This window comes from Pristiophorus japonicus, chromosome 12, assembly GCF_044704955.1.
Source record: "Pristiophorus japonicus isolate sPriJap1 chromosome 12, sPriJap1.hap1, whole genome shotgun sequence".
Taxonomy (NCBI): domain Eukaryota; kingdom Metazoa; phylum Chordata; class Chondrichthyes; family Pristiophoridae; genus Pristiophorus; species Pristiophorus japonicus.
Window position 1 is genome coordinate 118,082,012 of NC_091988.1, and position 25,216 is coordinate 118,107,227.

At 47.6% G+C, this 25,216-nt stretch overlaps 1 protein-coding gene across 1 annotated transcript; it reads right to left on the bottom strand.

The window, feature by feature from the left end:
• Positions 1 to 3,155: 3,155 nt before the first annotated feature.
• On the bottom strand, positions 3,156 to 3,926 carry LOC139276850 (integral membrane protein GPR180-like). The gene has a single exon (XM_070894848.1). The coding sequence runs from the start codon at positions 3,924 to 3,926 to the stop codon at positions 3,348 to 3,350; it is 579 nt and encodes a 192-aa protein (XP_070750949.1). The 3' UTR covers positions 3,156 to 3,347.
• Positions 3,927 to 25,216: the final 21,290 nt, after the last annotated feature.

Below are 25,216 nucleotides of genomic sequence, written 5' to 3' on the forward strand. Positions count from 1 at the left end.
GCGATCCAGCCTAATCCCAGCTCTCGGTCCGTAGCCCTGTCGGTTACAGCACTTCAAGTGCACATCCAAGTACTTTTTAAATGTGGTGAGGGTTTCTGCATCTACCAACCTTTCAGGCAGTGAGTTCCAGACCCCCAGCACCCTCTGGGTGAAAGAATTTCCCCTCTAGTCCCCTCTAAACCTTCTACCAATTATTTTAAATTTATGCCCCTGCATATTGGCACCTCTGCTCAGGGAAATAGGTCCATCCTATCCACTCTATCTAGGCCCCTCATAATTTTATACACCTCAGTAAGGTCTCCCCTCAGCCTCCTCTGTTCCAAAGAAAACAAACCCAGCCTATCCAATCTTTCCTCGTAGCTAAAATTCTCTATCTCAGGGAACATCTTCATAAATTTCTTCTGTACCCTTTCTAATGCAATCACATCTTTCCTGTAATGTGGTGACCAGAACTGCATGCAGTACTCTAGCTGTGGCCTAAATCGTGTTTTATGCAATTTAAGCATAATCTCCCCTCTCTTTAACTCCATGGGCGAGATTTTCCACTTTTGTGCTTGTTATATATGTGAACTTGTATTTACTCTGTATAGCCACCAGAGGGCTCATCCCCTGGAGTCCCAAGGGATTCCATAATCCCTTCGGAGCACAGGTGTTTAAGGAGGCCTCACAGGTTGGAGAGGCACTCTAGAGACCTGCAATAAAAGACGAAGGTCACACTTTACTTTGAGCTCACAGTGTTCAGTCTGACTCTTTCTCCATACGTAACAACTGGCGACAAGATGCAGATAGCGAACCCGAAGATGCAGAGAACAGTGGGCATCCTGGAGAAATTCTCGGAGGGAGATGATTGGGAAACTTTTGTGGAACAACTCGACCAATACTTTGCGGCCAACGAGCTAGCTGGGGAAGAGAATGCTGCCAAATGAAGAGCGATCCTCCTCAACGTCTGTGGGGCACCAACGTGTGGCCTCATGAAGAATCTGCTCACTCCAGCGAAACCCACGGAAAAATCATATGACGATTTGTGCACACTGGTCCGAGAGCATTTGAACCCGAAGGAAAGGGTTCTGATGGCGAGGTACCGGTTCTACACCTACAAAAGTTCTGAAGTCCAGGAAGTGGCGAGTTATGTCGCTGAGCTAAGACGCCTTGCAAGACATTGCGAATTTGAAGGAGATTTGGAGCACATGCTCAGAGACTTTTTTGTATTTGGCATTGGCCACGAAACCATACTTCGCAAACTTTTGATTGTAGAGACCTCAACCTTGAGTAAGGCCATAGCAATAGCCCAGGCGTTATTAGCCACCAGTGACAATAGGAAGCAAATCTCTCAGCACACAAGTGCTGATACAAGTACTGTGAATAAAGTGATGTTGTTTTTGAATTGTAATGTACAGGGCAGGTCACACATACCTGCAGCTGCACATCTAAAGACACCTCAGAGTCCACCATCAAGGGTGATGAATGCAAGGCCATTAACACCTTGTTGGCGCTGCTGGGGTGATCATCGTTTCCATTCATGCCGATTCAAAGGGTACATTTGTAAGGGCTGTGGAATAATGGGACACCTCCAACGAGTGTGCAGGCAAGCTGCAAATCCTGTTAAACCTGCAAACCACCGTGTTGCAGAGGAGGACAGATCCACGGAAGATCACAACGAACCAGAACCTCAGATAGAGGAGGCAGAGGTACATGGGGTTAACACACTCACCACGAATTGTCCCCCAATAATGCTGAATGTTGAACTAAATGGGCTCCCGGTGTCAATGGAGCTGGACACGGGCGCGAGCCAGTCCATCATGGGCAAAAAGACTTTCGAAAGATTGTGGTGCAACAAGGCCTCAAGGCCAGTCTTAACTCCAGTTCGCACAAAACTAAGAACTTACACAAAAGAACTGATTCCTGTAATCGGCAGTGCTACTGTAAAGGTCTCCTACAATGAGGCGGTGCATAAGCTACCACTCTGGGTGGTACCGGGCAATGGCCCCATGATGCTCGGCAGGAGCTGGCTGGGAAAGATATGCTGGAACTGGGACGATGTCCGAGCGCTATCACCCGCTGTCGACACTTCATGTGTCCAGATCTTAAATAAATTTCCTTCGCTGTTCGAACCAGGCATCAGGAAATTCCAAGGAGCAAAAGTGCATATCCACCTAATTCAGGGGGCACGACCCATCCATCACACAGCGAGAGCAGTACCATACATGATGAGAGAAAGGGTAGAGATTGAGCTAGACCGACTGCAATGAGAGGGCATCATTTGACTGATGAAGTTCAATCGTTCCAGTCCTCAGGGAGACGACACCATCAGAATCTGTGGCGATTACAAAATAACTATCAATCGTTTCTCCCTGCAGGACCAATACCCACTACCAAAGGCCGACGACCTCTTTGCAACGCTGGCGGGAGGAAAGACATTCACAAAGTTGGATCTGACTTAAGCCTACATGATGCAGGAACATAGAACATAGAACATAGAAAATAGGTGCAGGAGTAGGCCATTCGGCCCTTCGAGCCTGCACCGCCATTCAATGAGTTCATGGCTGAACATGCAACTTCAGTACCCCATTCCTGCTTTCTCGCCATACCCCTTGATCCCCCTAGTAGTAAGGACTATATCTAACTCCTTTTTGAATATATTTAGTGAATTGGCCTCAATTCAGTGCAATACTGAGGGTGCGCCGCACTGATCAAAGGACTTATAAGAAACAGGTGTCCATGAATCTCACCAGTTAAAAGTACTTCTTCTGATAAGCAATACCATATTTTATTACTGTATTAATGTTTTAGGGACTGAGGTGATAACATATTTATGCCATAATTAATGTTTTCAGCTTCAATAATACAACATAACAAACATACATTCGCAAGGACAAAAGACACAGGTGCTAATAAATCAAAGACATTCCTACATTAATTTCAAATAACTTCTGCATGACACCAGCTATGTACAGAAAGCAATTCTGATGTAAATGTAAACATGATTAAAGTTAAAAAGCATATTATTGCATTCCATTTGCAACATTAACGGCAGCACAATATGCTCTTCCTGCCATTGGGCTAGACTACAGATTGTCGTTCTTGTACATCAAAAGCTTCAACTCATTACCTGTTCATTCCAAAAGAGTGTGTTTTAAGAAAGAGTTCTGTGTTCAGTTCCTGAATTCAGTGATTCAAGTACATTTGACAGCAATGTGCAATTGCAAATGACATAGCCTCGACTGTTTTAAACAATCAGGGGCTGCAGATCCACTTGCAACAAAATATTGCCAAGAGTACAGCGTTGCTGATTATAATTCACTACATACAGCAAATAGCAAGTCCTCCTTAGCCGCATAGTTCCATCACTAGGACGAGTAGCGACTTCTGTATCCAGATGACACAGTGAGTGGTAATGTAACCGAGGACAGCGATGAAAACTCCCAGTAAAGACTCCGAGAGATGAAGAGTCTGTACAAGATGACCATGGAGATGGATTGACAGAGAATAACAGCAATAACGATAATCTTCTCACGCTGGTATTCAGCAAATACCATAGATGCAGCTACAAGGACTGGATGGCAGAGAAACCAAAGGATGCAGCCCTTCGCAAAGCTGATGTAGAAATCCCTCTTAAATGCACTTCTTTCCATGGTAATGATCTGGTAGAGACTCGAAGCTAAGAACAGGGCCAGACAGACCCGTAAAACAATGAGCAGCAGAGCTGGCATGCTATGATGTGCATGGTAGCTATGGTGATCAGTACCTTCAAACTGTTCCCAAAGCAATAAAATACCCTGAGTAATAACAGCTACAACCGCGATGGCAGTCGATGTTGGGGTTGAGTCCCATTGCAGAAGCCTACTCTGAGTTCTTCCCATTCTACTCAGAGTCCATCCCATGCATAAACTCAAAAGCATGTCGAGCATCTGAACTGGAGGAATCATCGAAGGCCCTCACCTGCATCAACACGCACAAAGGTCTTTTTGTTTATAACAGATCCGATCAGCAGCGGTGATATTCCAGAGAGTCATGGAAAGCTTACTGAAGTCGGTCCCGCGCACGGTGGTCTTCCAGGACGACATCTTGGCCACAGGTCGGAACACAGTCGAGCATCTGCAGAACCTAGAGGAGGTTCTTCCTCATGGGGCTCAGGTTAAAATGCTCAAAGTGCGTTTTCCTGGTGCCTGAAGTGGAGTTCTTGGGAAGGAGGATCGCGGCAGATGGCATCAGGCCCACTAACGTGAAGGCGGAGACAATCGAGAATGCACCGAGGCCACAGAACGTGATGGAGCTGTGGTCGTTTCTGCAACTCCTTAACTACTTTGGTAACTTCTTACCGGGTGTCAGCACCCTGCTAGAACCACTACATGTCTTACTACAGAAAGGGAGCGAATGGGTTTGGAGCAAAAGCCAAGAAAATGCCTTTGTAAAAGTGAGAAAATTGTTATGCTCAAACAAATTGCTTGTGTTGTATGATCCATGTAAGCGTTTGGTACGAGCAGGTGAAGTGTCGTCATATGGCATCGGGTGTGTATTGCAACTAGCTCATGATTCTGTGAAACTGCAGCTGGTTGCTTATGCATCCAGGAGTCTGTCTAAGGCTGAGATAGCCTACAGCATGATTGAGAAGGAAGCGTTAGCGTGTGTCTATGGGGTATAGAAAATGCATCAATAACTGTTTGGGCTAAAATTCGAATTGGAAACTGACCATAAGCCACTTATATCCCTGTTTTCAAAGAGTAAAGGGATAAATACCAACGCATCGCCCCGCATCTAGAGATGGGCGCTCACGTTGTCCGCATACAACTATGCCATCCGTCACAGGCCAGGCACAGAAAACTGCGCCGATGCTCTCAGTAGGCTGCCTTTGCCCACCACGGGGGTGGAAATGGCGCAGCCTGCAGATCTAGCCATGGTTATGGAAGCATTTGAGAGTGACCAATCACCCGTCACTGCCCGGCAGATCAAAACCTGGACCCCTTATTATCTCTAGTCCAAAGCTGTGTGCTTCACGGGAGCTGGTCCAGTGTCCCAGTGGAAGAGATAAAGCCATTCTAGCGGCGCGAAGATGAAATATCTGTACAAGCAGACTGCCTTCTGTGGGGCAGTCGAGTAGTGGTCCCCAAGAAGGGCAGAGACACCTTCATCAATGACCTCCACAGTACCTACCCAGGCATCGTAATGATGAAAGTGATAGCCAGATCCCACGTGTGGTGGCCCAGTATCGATGCGGACTTAGAGTCGTGCGTTCACAGATGTAATACATGCTCGCAGTTAAGCAATGTACCCAGGGAGGCGCCGCTAAGTTCATGGTCTTGGCCGTCGAAACCGTGGTCTTGGGTACACGTCGACTATGCAGACCCGTCCTTAGGTAAAATGTTCCTTGTTGTTGTAGACATGTATTCCATGCGGATTGAATGTGAGATAATGTCTGCTCGCACTACTGAAAGCCTACGGGCCATGTTTGCCACTCACGGCTTACCCGATGTCCTGGTGAGCGACAACGGGCCATGTTTTACCAGTGCTAAGTTCAAAGAATTCATGACCCGTAACGGGAACAAACATGTCACATCTGCCCTGTTTAAACCAGCGTCCAATGGTCAGGCAGAGAGAGCAGTGCAAACCATAAGCAAGGCTTGAAGAGGGTAACTGAAGGCTCGCTGCAGACTCATCTATCCTGGGTCCTGCTTAGCTACCGCACTAGACCTGCTGAACTGCTCATGAAAAGAGTACTCAAGACAAGGCTCTCGTTAGTTCACCCTGATCGACATGAACAGGTAGAGAGCAGGCGGCTTCAACAAAGTACATACCATGATAGCGCAAATGCGAGATTGAAATCAATGATCCTGTATTTGTATTGAATTATGGACAAGGTCCCAAGTGGCTTCCCGGCACTGTCGTGGCCAAAGAGGAGAGCAGGGTGTTTCGGGTCAAACTTTCAAATGGACTCATTCACTGGAAACACTTGGACTAAATCAAACTCAGATTTACGGACTATCCTGAGCAACCCACCTTGGACCCTACCTTTTTTGATCCCCCAACACACACACCAGTGGCAACCGACACCACGGTTGACCACGAAGCAGAACCCATCATCCACAGCAGCCCAGCAGGACCCAACACACCACGCAGCCCAGCAAGGCCAGCTGCACAGCAGCCCAGCAAGGACCCAACAAATGATTCAATAATACCAGCTTTCACACCGAGACCATCAACCAGGGCAAGAAGGGCCCCAGATCGACTCACATTATAAAGTTACACTATTGACTTTGGAGGAGGGGGCGGTTGAGTGTTGTTTCTATGTGAACTTGTATTTACTCTGTACAGCCACCAGATGGCTCATCCCCTGGACTCCCAAGGGATTCCATAATCCCTTGGGAGCACAGATATTTAAGGAAGCCTCACAGGTTGGAGAGGCACTCTGGAGACCTGCAATAAAAGACTACGGTCACACTTTACTTTAAGCTCAGTGTTCAGTCTGACTCTTTCTCCATACATAACAGTGCTTATCACCCAAAAATGAGTGTTATTTCCGACGTGGGCAGTAAAGATGGGTTTTCAGATTGCCAGCTTCTCACCCATTCTCAAAGCACCCAGTCTCCATTTTTTAAAATGGGCATTACCGCGAGCGATATGAAATGGACGGTAGCATTAAATCTCGCTGACCTTCTGCCGTAAAGTGTCGCTGTCCTTAGCAACAACATGGCAATGCTCGATTCCCGTGATTCAGGAGGTCAGGGGTCATCATGACATGCGCAGAAGAGGAGACAGAGAGAGAGGGAGTTAAGAGGGACTGAAGGCGTGTGTGGGTGTGGTGTGGCTGCTTAGGGAGGAAGGAGGGAGACTTTAGAGCTTCACAGCAAATAGGGAAACAACAATTAGCTGTTACCAGCTACATATTTGCCAGAATTTGGCCTATAATGGAGGGAGAAGAGGAGGTATCACAGCATACTGTGAAGACTGACGCTGGAGAGAGCAGTAAGGTGGGAGACGAGCATATCGGAGGCAGCAAAAGAGCGAGGTGGTTCTTGGACGAGGCAAATGCCTCCCTCCTGCAGGAGGTCGAGTTGCGCTGGGATGATTTGTCACAGGGAGAGCGTGGGAAGCCCACCCCAAAGGCCTACCAGAGGATATGGACCGAGATAGTAGAGGTGGTCTCGTCGGCGACCAATGAGGTGCGTGAGGGCAACCAATGCCGCAAACGATGGAACGACCTTATTGAATCCGCAATAGTAAAAGGTATTACATTGATTTACATATATTTATGTATTTATATAATTTGACTTGTAACAGTCATGAGTGACAATCAGCAGATGTGAAGTCTTGCCTTTTTACCGGGAATGTTTTACTCAAAGCCTGCAGTCACAGTGCACGTCTTTAGGTAAAGAATGATCATTATCAATCTAAGCATGATTAAATCTGTCGGTTATGTGTTGTATCAGTCTCTGTGACAGTACCCAGCAATGATATCACGCAATGATTTCATGCCATGTCGTCCTGTCACCTTTTACAGCAGAAGCTATCGATGATGAGGTCCATGCAGGGGCGAACGGGTGGGGGGCCACCAGTCCCCAGCGACATCACTGACATGGAGGAGCGAGTGCTCGCACTCATGGGGAAGCACCCCCGAACAGCCACGGACACATCTGCAGACCCTGAAGTGATGCCACATGAGTAAAGCTTACACCATTGCGTGATGTAAAGTCAATAGACACCACACCAACTCATAGCCGAACAATCATATATGATAGATGGTTTCTAAAATTGTCATAGAAATATGCTGGCTTAATGAAAAGCATTGGAATGCAAACGTGTTGATGCTCATGAAATGTGATGTCTGCGATGATTTTGAGAGCGGTGTGCTTTTGTTATGCATATGCTGTGTGTAGCGCTGGACTCACTTTGTCACCCTAGCACCCCCTTCTCCTCTAATAACCTCATTTGTGTTTTTCAGCTTAGCCAGCAGCACTGCCCCAGGCAAGACCACAGAGGCCAGAAGGTGGGGGCGCGGGGCACGACTCTTCGGACGATCCTACATCTGCTGAGGAGCTCCAATTCTCGCCCATCAATCCACTGGGTCTGTTCTCCCTGGATGAGAGCGCCGACTTCAAGGAACCTGCATCGCCATGCTCCAGAAGCCATTCCACCCCAAGTGCTCCTCCGGTCATTCCCACCTCCACTCTGGAGGTACCAGCCCCAAGCACCTCTCCACAGGGCACCCCATTTGTCTCCAGGACAGCGCAAACCCCGCGGAGGCCTCGTGGACGCGGCAAGTCTGTTCATTGAGCGCAACATGACAGCGGAGAGATGGTACAGTTGTCCAGGAGGCCTGTAGACATTGGTGACCAGCTCATCGAAGCATTGGGGGGGCATATTCCGACAGCTGGCCACCATGTCCAAGTACATTCCGTGGATGGCAGAGGCCCTGGATGCAAAAGCCAGGAACACTGCTGGCACAGCCCTCCCAGTGGTCCCAGAGCGCAGCACTCCACCCCTAGATTCCGCACCACCACTGCGAACGACAGATGAGGGAAAGGACCAAGATCCTGCTTCTGCATCAGAGAATGTTGCCCCTCAGCATTCCCTGCTCCTGTACCCGTGCAACCACTGCATCTGCCTTCATCCCTCCCCCCCCAATGTGGCACCTCCTGAGGAGCTCCTCGGCCAGGCACTGTGGAACGAGGAGGGGAAGGGGTAGAGGTGGTGAGAAGAAGGGGAGGGGGGAGAAAAGTGAGTTGCATGTCCGCAGGTGATAGCTGTGTTATATCTCTATCTGGGTGTATACAATTTGTTGCAATGTATGGGGGGAGGGGACCACGCTCCTGCTTTGCCTTTGTATTCTGTGTTGCTGGACATGTTGACCATTTGATTGATGTCAATGGTGGAAGAAGTGGCGTGTGGGTGGGGGTTGGGTGTGTTTGCCTGTGACACTTATGATTTCAAACCAATGTTGGTGTAAAAATATTTTTATTGAACATAACCTTGTTGCGCATTGTCTCAGATAGCTGGACCGTTACACACTGGTGATTCCTTAACAGGAAAGGGTTAAATAAAACTTAACTTCAATCAATGTAAACTTTAACTGGCACCAAGGTGATGGGCACCATTGATGTCTGAGCTGCACACACACAGCAGTGTGTCAGCGTTGTCACTCACAGCAATGTTCTTTCAGGCAAATCGTTCAGATATCAGCTCCTCGCATAAGAGTCTTGCAGCTATGTAGCCACCACGGGCCCTTTCCTGCGGTCTGAAGGGGGACGTGGGCATGGTTGCAGAGTCAGCCTGATTGCCTGGCCCTAGGTCAGCGACAAGTCCCTCATCGTCCTCTTCCTCTCTCTCCTGAGGTAAAGCCACAGTCCCTTCTGGCAATTCTTGGCCCCTCCTGATAGCCAGATTGTGCAGCATGGAGCACACGACCACGAATTTACCTACTTGCTCAGGGTTATATTGTAGCTCCCCTCCTGAGTGGTCCAAACATCTGAAGCGCTGCTTAAGCACAGTTATTGTTTTCTGGAACACATTGCGTGTGTCTCTATGGCTCCGGTTGTAGCACTTCTCAGCCTCAGTGTGTGTGTCATGCAGGGGGGTCATCAGCCAGGTGGCTAGGCCATATCAGTTATCACCAAGCATCCAGCATTGGCCTTGTGGCTGACTCTTAAAGATGTCAGAGACAGTGCTCTCAGGCAGGATGTGAGGCTCATCGAAGGTGCCCGGACATTTGGCATTCACTCCCAGTGTGATCTGGTTATGGTCGACAACTAGTTGGACCTTCAGGGAGTGAAATCCTTTTCTGTTACGAAAACGCTCCGGGTCCTGAGAAGGTGGCCGCATGGTGATGTGAGTGCACTGTATTTCTCCCAGCACCCTGGGGAACTTAGCAATGCAGTAAAATACCCTAGCCCTGTCAGTATGAGCCTCCATAGTCATGGGGAAGCTGATAAAGTCCATCCTTCTCGCGTACAGGGCGTCCGTGATCTATCTAATGCAGCGATGGGTTGCATGGTGAGACAGAGGGCAAATCTCGACCGCGGAGGCCCGAAAGGAACCAGATGCGTAGAAAGACAATGCCGCGGTGACCTTGACCTCGACCAACACTGATGTCCTGATGGCAGGCTGCATATGTGGCCTGATGAGCTCACATATTTCATTGATCACCACCTTGTGGAAACACAGTCTCCGAAGGCAGGTCAGGTCGGGCACATCGAGGTATGACCTCTTTTCCCTGTACGTGCAGAGTGCGTATGGTCTGGCCCTCCTCCTCATTCTTGCATGTCTTAAATTGTGGACATAATGATGTGCATCACAAATTGAGCCATCTGCACTCTGCAGTATCTGCATATTAATCAATACAGGCTGAGAAATGGCTGGCCCCATTGCACTGAAAGTATAATAGCGATTGATCAGAAGCAATCATTTCCTCACTAAAATACACCTAGAGTAAACCCCCAATAGTCGAGAATCAGAAAATATGTCTGTTGAGATGGTCACTTTATCTGAGAAGAACTCCACAGTCAATGCAAACTCCCCCGAAGTTAAAGCAGCCTTTTGAATGAAGCGACCTGCGTTTTTAAAAATGGCAGCCACACCGCTGGCTTTAGTTCAGAACAGTTCCCCTTTTTCTGGGTGTTTTTTTGGGCGAGCGATATTGTGGCCGATATGTGTGCGAGTTGGTGAAAGTGGCGGTGGGCGATCTCCTGGGTGTTGGTTTCGCCAAATATGGTCTTTACGACTGGCGGGCAGTATTATTGAATCTCGGCGTTAATTCTGTGCAGAAAGTAACGTTGGCCGATATTATGGGCATTGATTTCGCCCATTCTGATGATTCCGCCCCAAAAAAGTGGGCGGGCGGTATTATTTTTTCCCAGCGTTAAGCTCATGGGGAAAGTAACGCTGAGCAATAAGTTTCTGAAAAATGCCCGGCAGTTTCCATTTTGTGGCAAAGTGGGCGATATATGGACGTTATACATCATTGCAGCAGTAAAATGGATGTTAAGTGGGCGTTAAGCTTGCAAAAAACGTGGAAAGTCTAGCTCTATGTCCCAGCTAATAAAGGCAAGTATCCCGCATTTCTTCTTAAGCACCTTATCTACGTAGCCTGTTTCTTTCAGGGATTTGTGGACATGCACTCCAAGGTGCCTCTATTCCTCTACACTTCTCAGTGTCCTACCATTTAATGTGTATTCCCTTGCTTGTTAGCCCTCCCCAAATGCATTACCTCACACTTCAATGGATTAAATTCCATTTGCCACTGATCTGCCCACCTGACCAGTCCATTGATATCTACCCGCAATATACAACTTTCTTCTCCATTATCAAGCACACGGCCAATTTTTCTGCAAGCGTCTTCATCATACTCCCGACATTCAAGTCTAAATCATTGATATATACCACAAAAAGCAAGGGACCTAGTACTGAGCTCTGCAGAACCCCACTGGACACATCCTTCCTGTCACAAAAACATCCATTGACAATTACCCTTTGCTTCCTACCTCTGAGCCAATTTTGGATCCAACTTGCCACTTTGCCCTGGATCCCATGGGCTTTTACTTTCCTGACCAGTCTGCCACCTTATCAAAAGTCTTGTTAAAATCCATATAGACTGCATCAAATGCACTACAATCATCGACCCTGCTGATTACTGTTATATATGTAAACTTATATTTACTCTGTACAGCCACCAGAGGGCTCATTCTCTGGAGTCCCAGGGGATCCCATAATCCCTTGGGAGCACAGGTATTTAAGGAGGCCTCACAGGTTGGAGAGGCACTCTGGAGACCTGCAATAAAAGACTAAGGTCACACTATACTTTGAGCCCACAGTGTTCAGTTTGACTCTTTCTCCATACATAACAGTTACCTCCTCAAAAAATTAGGCAGTTAGGCAGACATGACCTTCCCTTAACAAATCCATACTGACTATCCTGGATTAATCCGTGTCTTTCTAAATTAAGATTTAGCCTATCCGTCAGAATTTGCTCCAATAATTTTCCCACCACTGAAGTTAGGCGGACTGGCCTGTAATTACTCGGTCTATCCCTTTCTCCCTTGTTAAACAAAGGTACAACATTAGCAGTCTGTTGTGCATCTGTTCCGCCACCAGGGAGCGCATCCCCTGAAGTCCCAAGGGGTCCCAGCATCCCTTGGGAGCACTGTATACAAGCCGGCCCCTTAGGCCTGTTCCTCACTCTGGAGTGTCTTAATAAAGACTGAGGTCACTGTTACTTTAACCTCCCTGTGTGCAGTCTTATTGTGTTAGGAACACAATAAATGGCGACGAGTATACGAATCCTACACAAAGATGCAGCAAACTGTGGGCATCCTGGAGAAGTTCTCAGAGGGTGAGGAATGGGAAGCCTATGTCGAACGGCTAGACCAGTACTTTGTAGCCAATGAGCTGGACGGAGAAGGAAGCGCAGCAAAAAGGAGAGCGATTCTCCTCACGGTCTGCAGGGCACTGACCTACAACCTCATGAAGAATCTTCTGGCTCTGGTGAAACCCACAGATAAATTGTATGAGGAGCTGTGTACACTGGTTCGGGAGCATCTTAACCCGAGGGAGAGCGTGTTGATGGCGAGGTATCGGTTCTATACGTGCCAGCGATCTTAAGGTCAGGATGTGGCGAGCTACGTCGCCGAGCTAAGGCCACTTGCAGGACACTGTGAGTTTGATGGCTACCTGGAGCAAATGCTCAGAGGCTTTTTTGTACTGGGCATTGGCCATGAGACCATCCTACAAAAACTTTTGACTGTAGAGACACCGACCCAGTAAGGCCATTGCGATAGCACAGGCGTTTATGTTCACCAGTGATAACACCAAACAAATCCCTCAGCACACAAGTTCATAAATTAACTGAAACTGTATTTGCGAGCAGAAATGTACAGGGCAGAAACCACGAGCTTGAAACTGCCAGCAGGCCTCAGGTGACCCAGATGACTCAGAGTCCGCAACAAAGGATGAATGCAAGGCAATTCACACCTTGTTGGTGTTGTGGAGGCTTCCATTCAGCCTAATCATGCCGCTTCAAAGAGTATGTTTGCAAGAGCTGTGGAACAATGGGACACCTCTAACGAGACTGCAAAACCTGCTAACCACCACGTGGCAGAGGAAGATCGGTCCATGGTGGATCAAAGCAATTTAGAGCCTCAGAGAGAGGAGGCAGATGCTGAAGTACACAGGGTGGACACATTTTCGATGAAATGTCCACCTATAATGCTAAATGTAAAATTGAATGGCTTACCCGTAGCCATGGAACTGGACACTGGCGCTAGCCAATCCATCATGAGTAAAAAGATGTTTGAGAGATTGTGGTGCAACAAGGCACTCAGACCATCCACACGAAACTGAGAACGTACACCAAAGAGCTTATCACTGTCCTGGGCAGCGCCATGGTCAAGGTCACCTACGAGGGCACGGTGCATGAATTGCCACTCTGGATTGTCCCAGGCGATGGCCCCACACTGCTTGGAAGGAGCTGGCTGGGCAAAATCCGCTGGAACTGGGACGAGCGCTATCACATGTCGATGAGGCCTCATGTACCCAGGTTATTAACAAATTTCCTTCCCTTTTTGAGCCAGGCATTGGAAACTTTTCCGGGGCGAAGGTGCAGATCCACTTGGTCCCAGAGGCACGACCCATCCACCACAAGGCGCGAGCGGTACCTCACATGATGAGGGAGAGAATGGAAATCGAGCTGGACAGGCTGCAACGCGAAGCCATCATCTCCTCAGTGGAATTCAGTGAGATGGCCAGCCCGATTGTTCCAGTACTCAAAAGTGATGGCACAGTCAGGATTTGCGGCGATTATAAAGTAACTATCAATCGTTTCTCGCTGCAGAACCAATACCCGCTACCTAAGGCAGACGACCTATTTGCGACGCTGACAGGAGGCAAGACGTTCACCAAGCTCGACCTGACTTCGGCCTACATGACGCAGGATCTGGAGGAGTCTTCGAAGGGCCTCACCTGCATCAACACGCACAAGGGACTGTTCATCTACAACAGATGCCCGTTTGGAATTCGGTCGGCTGCAGCGATCTTCCACAGAAACATGGGGAGCCTACTCAAGTCGGTACCACACATGGTGGTTTTTCAGGACAACATATTGGTCACGGGTCGGAATACCATCGAACACCTACAAAACCTGGAGGAGGTCCTCCAACGACTGGATCGCGTAGCGCTGCAGAAGAAGAGGTCGAAATGCGTCTTCATGGCAACAGAAGTGGAGCTTTTGGGGAGAAAGATCGCGGCGGACAACATTTGGCCCACAGACTCCAAGACAGAGGCTATCAGGAACGTGCCCAGGCCACAGAACGTCACAGAGCTGCGGTCGTTCCTGGGACTCCTAAACTATTTTGGTAACTTCCTACCGGTGTTAAGCACCCTCTTAGAGCCCCTACATGTGTTATTGCGTAAAGGTGAGAACTGGGTACGGGAAAAAAAAGAAGTAATTGCTTTTGAGAAAGCCAGAAATATTTTATGCTCCAACAAGCTGCTTGTATTGTATAACCCGTGTAAAAGACTTGTGCTAGCATGTGATGCGTCGTCGTACGGAGTCGGGTGTGTATTACAACAAGCTAACATTGCGGGGAAGTTGCAACCTGTCGCCTATGCCTCCAAGAACTTGTCTAAGGCCGAGAGGGCCTACAGCATGATTGAGAAAGAGGCATTAGCGTGTGTGTTTGGGATAAAAAAAAATGCATCAGTACCTGTTTGGCCTCAAATTTGAGCTGGAAACCGATCACAAGCCCCTCACATCCCTATTCGCTGAAAACAAGGGGATAAATACTAACGCCTCAGCCCGCATACAAAGATGGGCACTCGCGCTATCAGCATATAACTATACCATCCGCCGCAGGCCAGGCACCGAGAACTGTGCGGATGCTCTCAGTCGGATACCATTGCCCACCACAAGGGTGGAAATGGCGCAGCCTGCAAACTTGTTGATGGTGACGCAGCCCACAGACTTTTTGATGGTCATGGAAGCATTTGAAAATGATAAATCACCTGTCACGGCCCGCCAGATTAGGACTTGGGCCAGCCAAGATCCTCTGCTGTCCCAAGTAAAAAACTGTGCACTGCATGGGAGCTGGGCCAGCATCCCAGTTGAAATGCAAGAGCTAATCAAGCCGTTCCAGCGGCGAAAGGACGAGCTGTCCATTCAGGCAGACTGCCTGTTGTGGGGTAACCACGTAGTGCTACCCAAAAAGGGCAGGGAGACGGTCATCTCGGATCTCCACAGCACACACCCGAGTATAGTAATGATGAAAGCGATAGCCAGATCCCACGTGTGGTGGCCCGGTATCGACTCTGAATTAGAGTCCTGTGTACGGCAATGAAGCGTGTGTGCTCAGTTGAGCAACGCACCCAGAGAGGTACCACTAAGTTTGTGGTCCTGGTCCTCCAGACCATGGTCGAGGATCCATGTCGACTATACGGGCCCGTTTCACGGTAAAATGTTTCTGGTGGTTGTGGATGCTTTTTCAAAATGGATTGAATGTGAAATAATGCTGAGAAGCACCGCCACCGCCACCATTGAAAACCTGAGGGCCATGTTTGCCATCCACGGCCTGCCTGACATACTGGTCAGTGACAACGGGCCATGTTTCACCAGTGCCGAATTTAAAGAATTGTTGATCCGCAATGGGATCAAACATGTCACCTCGGCCCCGTTTAAACCAGCCTCCATGGGCAGGCAGAGCGGGAAGTACAAACAATCAAACAGAGCCTCAAACGAGCCACAGAAGGCTCACTCCAAACCCGCTGTCCCGAGTACTGCTCAGCTACCGCACGAGACCCCACTCGCTCACAGGGGTGCCCCCAGCTGAGCTACTCATGAAAAGGACACTTAAAACCAGACTCTCGCTGGTTCACCCCAACCTGCATGATCAGGTAGAGAGCAGGCGGCAGCAACAAAATGTGAACGATGGTCGCACCACTGTGTCATGGGAAATTGATCTGAATGACCCTGTGTATGTGCTAAACTATGGACATGGTCCCAAGTGGATCGCGGGCACGGTGATAGCTAAAGAAGGGAATAGGGTGTTTGTAGTCAAACTAGGCAATGGACAAATTTGCAGAAAGCACCTGGACCAAACGAGGCTGCGGTTCACAGACTGCCCTGAACAACCCACAGCAGACACCACCTTTTTTGAGCCCACAACACACACCCAAAGGATCAACGACACCACCCTGTACCAGGAAATCGAATCCATCACGCCCAGCAGCCCAGCAAGGCCAGGCTCACCCAGCAGCCCTGCAGGGCCAACAACATGCCAGCCCAGCGAGGGCACAGCCAACACACCAGAACAGACATTTGTACCGAGGCGGTCCACCAGGGAAAGAAAGGCTCCCGACCGCCTCACCTTGTAAATAGTTTTCACTTTGACTTTGAGGGGCAGTGATGTTGTGTATCTGTAAAGCATGCACTCCCATGTTCCGCCACCAGGGAGCGCATCCCCTGAAGTTCCAAGGGATCCCAGCATCCCTTGGGAGCACTGTATATAAGCCGGCCCCTAAGGCCTGTTCCTCACTCTGGAGTGTCTTAATAAGGACTGAGGTCACTGTTACTTTAACCTCCCTGTGTGCAGTCTCATTGTGTTTGGAACACAATACAGTCCTCCAGTCCTCCGGCACCACACCTGTAGCCAGAAAGGATTAGAAAATGATGGTCAGAGCCTCTGTTATTTCCTCTCTTGCTTCTCTTAACAGCCTATAATTCATTTCATCTGGGCCTGGAGAATTATCCAGTTTCAAAGATGCTAAACCCCTGACTACTTCCTCTCTCATTATGTTTATTTAATTTAATATTTCACACTTCTCCTCCCTGATTGCAATGTCTGCATAGCCTCTCTCTTTTGTGAAAACAGACGCAAAGTATTCATTAAGAACCATACCCACATCATCCGCCTCCACACACAGATTATCTTTATCATCTCTTAATAGGCCCTACTCTTTCTTTTGTAATTCTCTTGTCTTAATGTATTTATAAAACATCTTTGGTTTTTCCTTGATTTTACTTGCCAATATTTTTTCATGCCCTCTCTTTATTTTTCTAATTCCATTTTTAATTAAACCTCCACACGTTCTACACTCCTCTTGGGTTTCTGCATTATTGAGCCCTCGGTATCTATCATAAGCTTCCCTTGTTTTCTTTATCCTACCCTGCCTGCCCCTTGACATCCAGGGGCTCCAGATTTGTTAGTCCCACGTTTTTGCTTTAAGGGAACATATTTGCTCTGAACCCTCACTATCTCCTCCTTGAATGCCTCCCAATGTCCTGATACTGATTAACCTTCAAGTGGCTGTTTCCAGTCCACTTTGGCTAAATCACATTTCAGCTTACTAAAAAATGTTTTCCCCAAAGGAGAACTTTTATTCCAGGTCTATACTTGTCCTTTTCCATAACTACCTTAAATCTAAATGAATTATGATCACTACCACCAAAATGCTTTCCCACTGATACCCCTTCCATCTGCACCTGCCCAGCAGAGTAGAGAAGAGTAGTGTAGAATAGAGTAGAATAGAGTAGATTATAGTCCAAATACAGTAGAGTAGAGTAGGGTTGAGTAGAGCATAGCAGAGTAGAGTACAGTACAGTAAGGTAGAATAGAATAGAGTAGGGTAGAGTAGAGTAGAGTACATAAGAATATAAGAACATAAGAAATAGGAGCAGGAGTAGGCCATTTGGCCCCTCGAGCCTGTTCTGCCATTCAATGAGATCATGGCTGCTCTGATCATGAACTCAACTCCACTTCCCTGCCCACTCCCCACAATCCTTTACTCCCTATCATTCAGAAATCTGTCTATCTCCACCTTAAACATATTCAATGGCCCAGCCTCCACAGCTCTCTGGGGCAGAGAATTCCAAAGATTCACGACCCTATGAGAGAAGAAATGCCTCCTCATTTCCGTTTTAAATGTGCGACCCCTTATTCTGAAACGTGCTACCTAGTTTTATCCTCTCTGCATCTAACCTGTCCAGCCCCCTCAGAATCTTATACATTTCAATAAGATCACCTCTCATTCTTCTAAACTCCAATGAGTATAGGCCCAACCTGCTCAACCTTTCTTCATAAGACAACCCCGTCATCTCAGGAATCAACCTCATGAACCTTCTCTGAACTGCCTACAATGCAAGTATATCCCTCCTTAAATAAGGAGACCAAAACTGTATGCAGTACTCCAGGTGTGGTCTCACCAATACCCTGTACAGCTGTAGCAGGACCTCCCTACCTTTATACTCCAACCCCCTTGCAATAAAGGCCAATTTCTTGCTGTATCTGTAAGCTAACTTTTTGTGTTTTATGTACAAGGACCCCCACATCCCTCTGTACCGCAGCATTTTGTAATCTCTTCCCATTTAAATAATAATTTGCTTTTTTATATTTCCTACCAAAGTGGATAACCTCACATTTTCCCACATTATACTCCATCTAACAAATTTTTGCCCACTCACTTAACCGATCTATATCCCTTTGCAGATTGTTTACATCCTCCTCACAACTTGCTCTCCCATCAATCTTTGTATCATCAGCAAATTTGGCTACATTGCACTCGGTCCCTTCATCCACGTCATTAATATTGATTGTAAATAGTTGATGCCCCAGCACTGATCCCTGTGGCACTCCACTAGTTACAGTTTGCCAACCTTAAAATGACCCATTTATCCTGCAAATAGATCGTCTGCCTTGGTTAGTGGGTACTGGTCCTGTAGCGACAAACTGTTAATCGTTACTTTATAGTCCCCACAAATTCTAACCATGCCATCCTCTTTAAGTACTGGGACAATCGGATTAGCCCACTGGTTGAATTCCATCGGTGCGATGATGCCTTCTCATCCCTGTTGAGCTCAATTTCCATTTTCTCACATACCGTACCGGGAAACAAATGGATCTGCACTTTTGCCCCCGAGAAGCTTCCAATGCTTGGCTCGAACAACGATGGGAACTTGCTCAGAACCTGGGCACATGAGGCGTCGTCGACGGACAAAAATGCTCGGATGTCGTCCCAGTTCCAGCGGATTTTTCCCAGCCAGCTTCTGTCAAACAATGTGAGGCCATCCCTGGCACAATCCACAGCGGGAGTTCATGTACTGCTCCGTCATAGGAGACTTTGACTTCTGCACTGCCAATTATAGGGATTAGTTCCTTGGTGTAAGTCCTTAGTTTGGTGTGAATGGGGCTGAGCTTGGGCCTGTGTGGCTTTTTGCCCCACAGCCTGTCGAAGGCCTTTTTACTCATTATGGACTGACTCGCACCCGTGTCCAGTTCCATAGATACTGGAATTCCTTTCAGTTCAACTTTCAACATTATTGGTGGACATTTCGTAGTGAATGTGTGTACCCCATACATTTCTGCCTCCTCGGTGCGAGTCTCCAATTCAGCCTGATCCACAGTGGATCGATTTTCCTCTGCAACGTGTGGTTTGCAGGTTTGCAGCTCACCTACACATTCGTTGGAGGTGTCCCATTGTTCTGCAACCGTTGCACGCATAGTGAAGTGGCATTGATGGGGCCAATGATCACCTCCACTGCACCAACAAGATGTTAACTGCCTCGCATTAACGATTGATGGCGGACTCTGGGTCATCTGAGGTCGGGCAGCAGCAGATGGCGTGTACGTTCTGCCATGTATATATCTGCTTGAAAACGACGTTACTTTATGCTCAGTATTGGCCGAAACTTCTTTACTCTGCAAAATCTGTTTGGTATTGTCGCTGGTGGACATATCGTTATGGCTTTACTTAGATTCGGAGTTTCAACAGTCAACAGTTTGCGAAGGATTGCCTCATGGCCAATGCCCAGTACAAAAAAGTCTCTAAGCATTTGTTCTAGGAATCCCTCAAATTCGCAATGTCCTGCGAGGCACCTTTGTGTGGCGATATAGCTCGCCACTTCCTGGTCCTCCGACCGTTGACACGTGTAGAACCGCTATCTCGCCATCAAAAGGCTTTCCTTAGGATTTAGGTGCTCCCAGTCCAGCGTACACAATTCTTCATAGGATTTCTCTATTGGTTTTGCCAGAGCTAGGAGATTCTTCATGAGGCCATAAGTTGTTGCCCCACAGACAGTTAGGAGGATCGCCCTTCGTTTGGCAGTGTTCTCGTCCCCTTCCAGCTCGTTGGCCACAAGGTATTGGTCGAGTCTCTCCACGAAGGCTTCCCAATCATCCCCTTCTGAGAACTTCTCCAGGATACCAATTGTTCTCTGCATTTTCGCGCGGCTGTTCGTTACCTTGTCGCCAATTGGTACGCTCATAATAAAGGATGAATCTGAGTACTGTGTACAATGAGCAAATGTGACCTTAGCTCCTTTAATAAGACTCCAGAGTGCAGGTACCTCATGGATGACTTGCTTATATACCATGCTCCCAATGGATGCTGGGATCCCTTGGGACTCCAACACGTAGGCCCTCTAGTGGGGTTAAATACATAACATAGAGTAGTACAATATGGTAGAGTAGATTAGAGTAGAGTAGTGTATAGTACAGTACAGTAAGGTAGAGTAGATTAATATAGAGTAGAGTTAGTCCAATATAGTAGAGTACAGCAGCATTGATTGGCGTAGAGAAGAGAAATTCCGGCCCTACCCATTAATCTTTGGACCTGGCATTGACATTTGGATCTTGTGAGATTAACATAGACCCTTATGGGCCAGGTTAATTCCTGGTTCTTCTGAAATACCACCCCATGCTCCCACACCAGTGATTTCCTGTTCGTGGTGCTGATACGTTTAACTGTCAAACCTTTTATCTGCTTTTTCAATTTCTCTGCCAAACTTCTGGTGAAACCCTTCCAACATTAATACTGCCGTTTTTTTCAATCACATTGCACTAGTCTTGTTGCCTCCTGCCTGACTTGTTGCTTTCATCTACCTTGTTGCCACGCCAGATGCCTTTGCTCCCATCTTGTTGCAGAGAAGACTGATAAGCTCATAATAAAGGATGAATCTGAGTACTGTGTACAATGAGCAAGTGTGACCTTAGCTCCTTTAATAAGACTCCAGAGTGCAGGTACCTCGTGGGTGGCCTGCTTATATATCGTGCTTCCAAGGGATGCTGGGATCCCTTGGGACTCCAACAGGTAGGCCCTCTGGTGGTGATGTGATACAGGTTGCCAAGGGTTAAATACATAACAAAGACAACTTTTCATATTTATTGCTCAGTCTGATTTGTTTCAGTAGACTTGAAAGCCTCGATATTCTGTTGGAGAGCAGCAGTCACAAGGTCTCCAGGCCTGACCTGAGAGGGCCTTGGTGCAAGATCTAATGCAAACTGCTTTGGACATCTCTCAAGATGGACAACCTTGGAGGCACGGAGAGGACACTGAGGTGGGAAGGTTGTGCATGTTCCATTGAGTCCCAATTTCTTTCCTTAGTTGTTCCAATTCTTCTTTCCCTGGGCAGGGTCTCAGAGAAGATCGCTCTTGTGATTAGCTTCTCAGCTATTGAAACTTTCCACCATTTCACACACACTGCCCATAGGTGGGTGCATTAAAGGTCATTGGCGAGAAATCGAATGAGCGGGGCTGAGGTAGAGCACACACCTATTCAATGTTGGCCTGTTGTTAACGTTAGGCTGGGGTTAGAGTTCGGCCTGGGGTTAGAGTTGGGTTGGGGTTAGAGTTAGGCTTGGGGTTAGAGTTGGGCTGGTGGTTAGAGTTAGGCTGGGGTTAGAATTAGGCTGGGGTAAGAGTTGGGCTGGGATTCGAGTTAGGCTGGGGTAAGAGTTAGGCTGGGGGTTAGAATTAGGCTGGGGTTAGAGTTGGGCTAGGGGTTAGAGTTGGGCTGGGGGTTAGAATTGGGCCTGGGGTTAGAGTTGGGCCTGGGTTTGGAGTTGGGCCTGGGGTTGGAGTTGGGCCTGGGGTTAGAGATGGGCCTGGGGTTAGAGTTGGGCCTGGGGTTAGAGTTAGGCCTGGGGTTTAAGTTGAGCTGGTGGTTAGAGTTAGACTGGGGTTAGAGTTAGGCTGGGGTTAGAGTTAGGCTGGGGTTAGAGTTGGGCCTGGGGTTAGAGTTAGGCTGGGGTTAGAGTTGAGCCTGGGGTTAGAGTTGGGCTGGGATTAACATTCAGCTGGGATTAGAGTTGGGCTGAGAGTTCGAGTTCGGCTGGGGTTAACGTTAGGCTGGGGGTTAGAGTTGGGCCTGGGGTTAGAGTTAGGCTGGGGTTAGAGTTGGGCCTGGGGTTAGAGTTGGGCCTGGGATTAACGTTGGGCCGGGTGTTAGAATTGGGCTGGGGGTTAGAGTTAGGCTGGGTTAGAGTTGGGCCTGGGGTTAGAGTTGGGCCTGGGGTTAACGTTGGGCCGGGGGTTAGAATTGGGCTGGGGGTTAGAGTTAGGCTGGGGTTAGAGTTGGGCCTGGGGTTAAAGTTGGGCCTGGGGTTTAAGTTGAGCTGGTGGTTAGAGTTAGGCTGGGGTTAGAGTTAAGATGCGGTTTGAAGTTGGGCTGAGGTTAGGCTCTGTATGTGGTCGCTGTGGCCCTAGGCTTGCGGTTAAGTTCCGGACAAAAGTTGGGCTTGAGGTGGCCTTGAGCTGTGATCTTTATCAATGGCCTGCAGGGTGTTCTGGGAAACCACCCCTATACACGGGTGTTGGCCTCTCTTGAGGCTGCAGCGCTGGCGCATTTACATTGCAGCACAAGTCATCCACTGTAATATAACAGGAACTGAATGAGACTGCGCTCACATCAACACAGCAATTGATGAGTTCGGTATTGCTGCTTAGCCAAGTCTGTCTCAGCTTGGATCAGCAGGTAGCAATCTTCCTTCTGAGTCAGAAGGCCATGCCTTTAAATCCCACCGCAGAATCTGTGCGCATAATCTGCTTTGATTCTTGACTGCAGAACTGAGAGACTGTCCTGACAATGAATGATACCGCCAAGTCCCTCTTCAGTTTTAGTCTGAGATGTGATAGCCTGTCTTTTGTCTTTGCAGATGCTGACTGGTTGGCTGCGTATTTCCAACATTCTTTGTTTTGATTCCATATCAGAGGTGTGTTCTTTTCAACAACATGTTAATGCAAGGCTCCATCGACCTGCTCGAGTTAACAATCTCCTGGCACTTGAGTTATCCCAGTGTCCTGGCCATCCATCTAGCTCAACCAATACCACCAAAAGCAGATTGGCAGGTCACTCATCTCATGGCTGCTGGTGGTGTCTTGCTGTGCACGAAATGGTTGCTGCATTCACCAACATAACAGCACTGCACTTCTAAGAACTCATTACATGAGAAGCACTGAGAGGGATGCGATAAGGTGCTATGTATATATATAATATATATAAATGTGAGCTGCTTCTCTCCTAGGTCCCACAAGAAGCTGACAGGACTGGAGGTCGTTTGTTTTGTTCCCGTGAATCGAATAATGAAGCTGTTTGGGGCCTTCTAATTGCAGAGCAATTTGAATGATCTCACAGATGTGGTTCATTGAAGACTGAATTTCATTAGTGACTCTTTGATCGTCTTTTAAAGCAGTAAATTATGGGATTGGTCCCCGCCCTCTAATGATGAACTATTCTGAACACCTGTTGGGGAATAATAAAATAATTACCATTAATCCGACCTCTTTCCTTCATCATCCCTTCAGGCTCAGGCTTGCTGCAATGTTTCGAAGATAAGAGGCAACAAGTGAAAGGGCTGTTTGACATTTCATAAGATCATAAGAAATAGGAGCAGGAGTAGGCCCCTCGAGCCTGCTCCATCATTTAATACGATCATGGCTGATCTGATCATGGTCTCCGCTCCACTTCCCTGCCCGCTCCCCATAACCTCTTATTCTCTTATCAGTTAAGAAACTGTTTCGCTCTATCTTAAATTTATTCAATGTCCCAGCTTCCACAGCTCTCTGAGGCAGTGAATTCTACAGATTTACAACCCTCTGAGAGAAGAAATTCCTCCTCATCTCAGTTTTAAACGGGCGTCCCCTTATTCTAAGATCATGCCCTCTAGTTCTAATCTCCCCCATCAGTGCAAACATCCTCTCTGCATCCACCTTGTCAAGCCCTCTCATAATCTTATACGTTTCGATGAGATCACCTCTCATTCTTCTGAATTCCAATGAGTAGAGGCCCAACCTACACAACATTTTCTCATAAGTCAACCCCCTAATCCCAGAATCAACCTCGTGAACCTTCTCTGAACTGCCTCCAAAGTATATCCTTTCGTAAATATGGAAACCAAAATTGCACGCAATATTCCAGGTGTGGCCTCACCAATACCCTGTACAACTGTAGCAAGACTTCCCTGCTTTTATACTCCATCCCCTTTGCAATAAAGGCCAAGATTCCATTGGTCTTCCTGGTCACTTGCTGTACCTGCATACTAATCTTTTGTGTTTCATGCACAAGTACCCCCAGGTCCCGCTGTACTGCAGCATGTTACAATCTTTCTCCATTTAAATAATAATTGGCCTTTGATTTTTTTTTCTGCTAAAGTGCATAACCTCACACTTTCCAACATTATACACCATCTGCCAATTTTTTTGCCCACTCCCTTAGCCTGTCTATGTCCTTTTGCAGGTTTTTTGTGTCCTCCTCACACATTGCATTTCCTCCCATCTTTGTATCATCAGCAAACTTGGCTACGTTACACTCAGTCCCTTCTTCCAAATCGTTAATATAGATTGTAAATAAGAACATAAGAACATAAGAATTTGGAACAGGAGTAGGCCATCTAGCCCCTCGAGCCTGCTCCGCCATTCAATAAGATCATGGCTGATCTGGCCGTGGACTCAGCTCCACTTACCCGCCCTCTCCCCGTAACCCTTAATTTCCTTATTGGTTAAAAATCTATCTATCTGTGACTTGAATACATTCAATGAGCTAGCCTCAACTGCTTCGTTGGGCAGAGAATTCCACAGATTCACAACCCTCTGGGAGAAGAAATTCCTTCTCAACTCGGTTTTAAATTGGCTCCCCCGTATTTTGAGGCTGTGCCCCCTAGTTCTAGTCTCCCCTACCAGTGGAAACAACCTCTCTGCCTCTATCTTGTCTATCCCTTTCATTATTTGAAATGTTTCTATAAGATCACCCCTCATCCTTCTGAACTCCAACGAGTAAAGACCCAGTCTACTCAATCTATCATCATAAGGTAACCCCCTCATCTCCGGAATCAGCCTAGTGAATCGTCTCTGTACCCCCTCCAAAGCCAGTATATCCTTCCTTAAGTAAGGTGACCAAAACTGCACGCAGTACTCCAGGTGCGGCCTCACCAATACCCTATACAGTTGCAGCGGGAACTCCCTGCTTTTG

Coding starts and splice junctions, on each gene's coding strand:
- LOC139276850 (XM_070894848.1), bottom strand. CDS start 3,926: ATGATTCCTCCAGTTCAGATGCTCGACATGCTTTTGAGTTTATGCATG.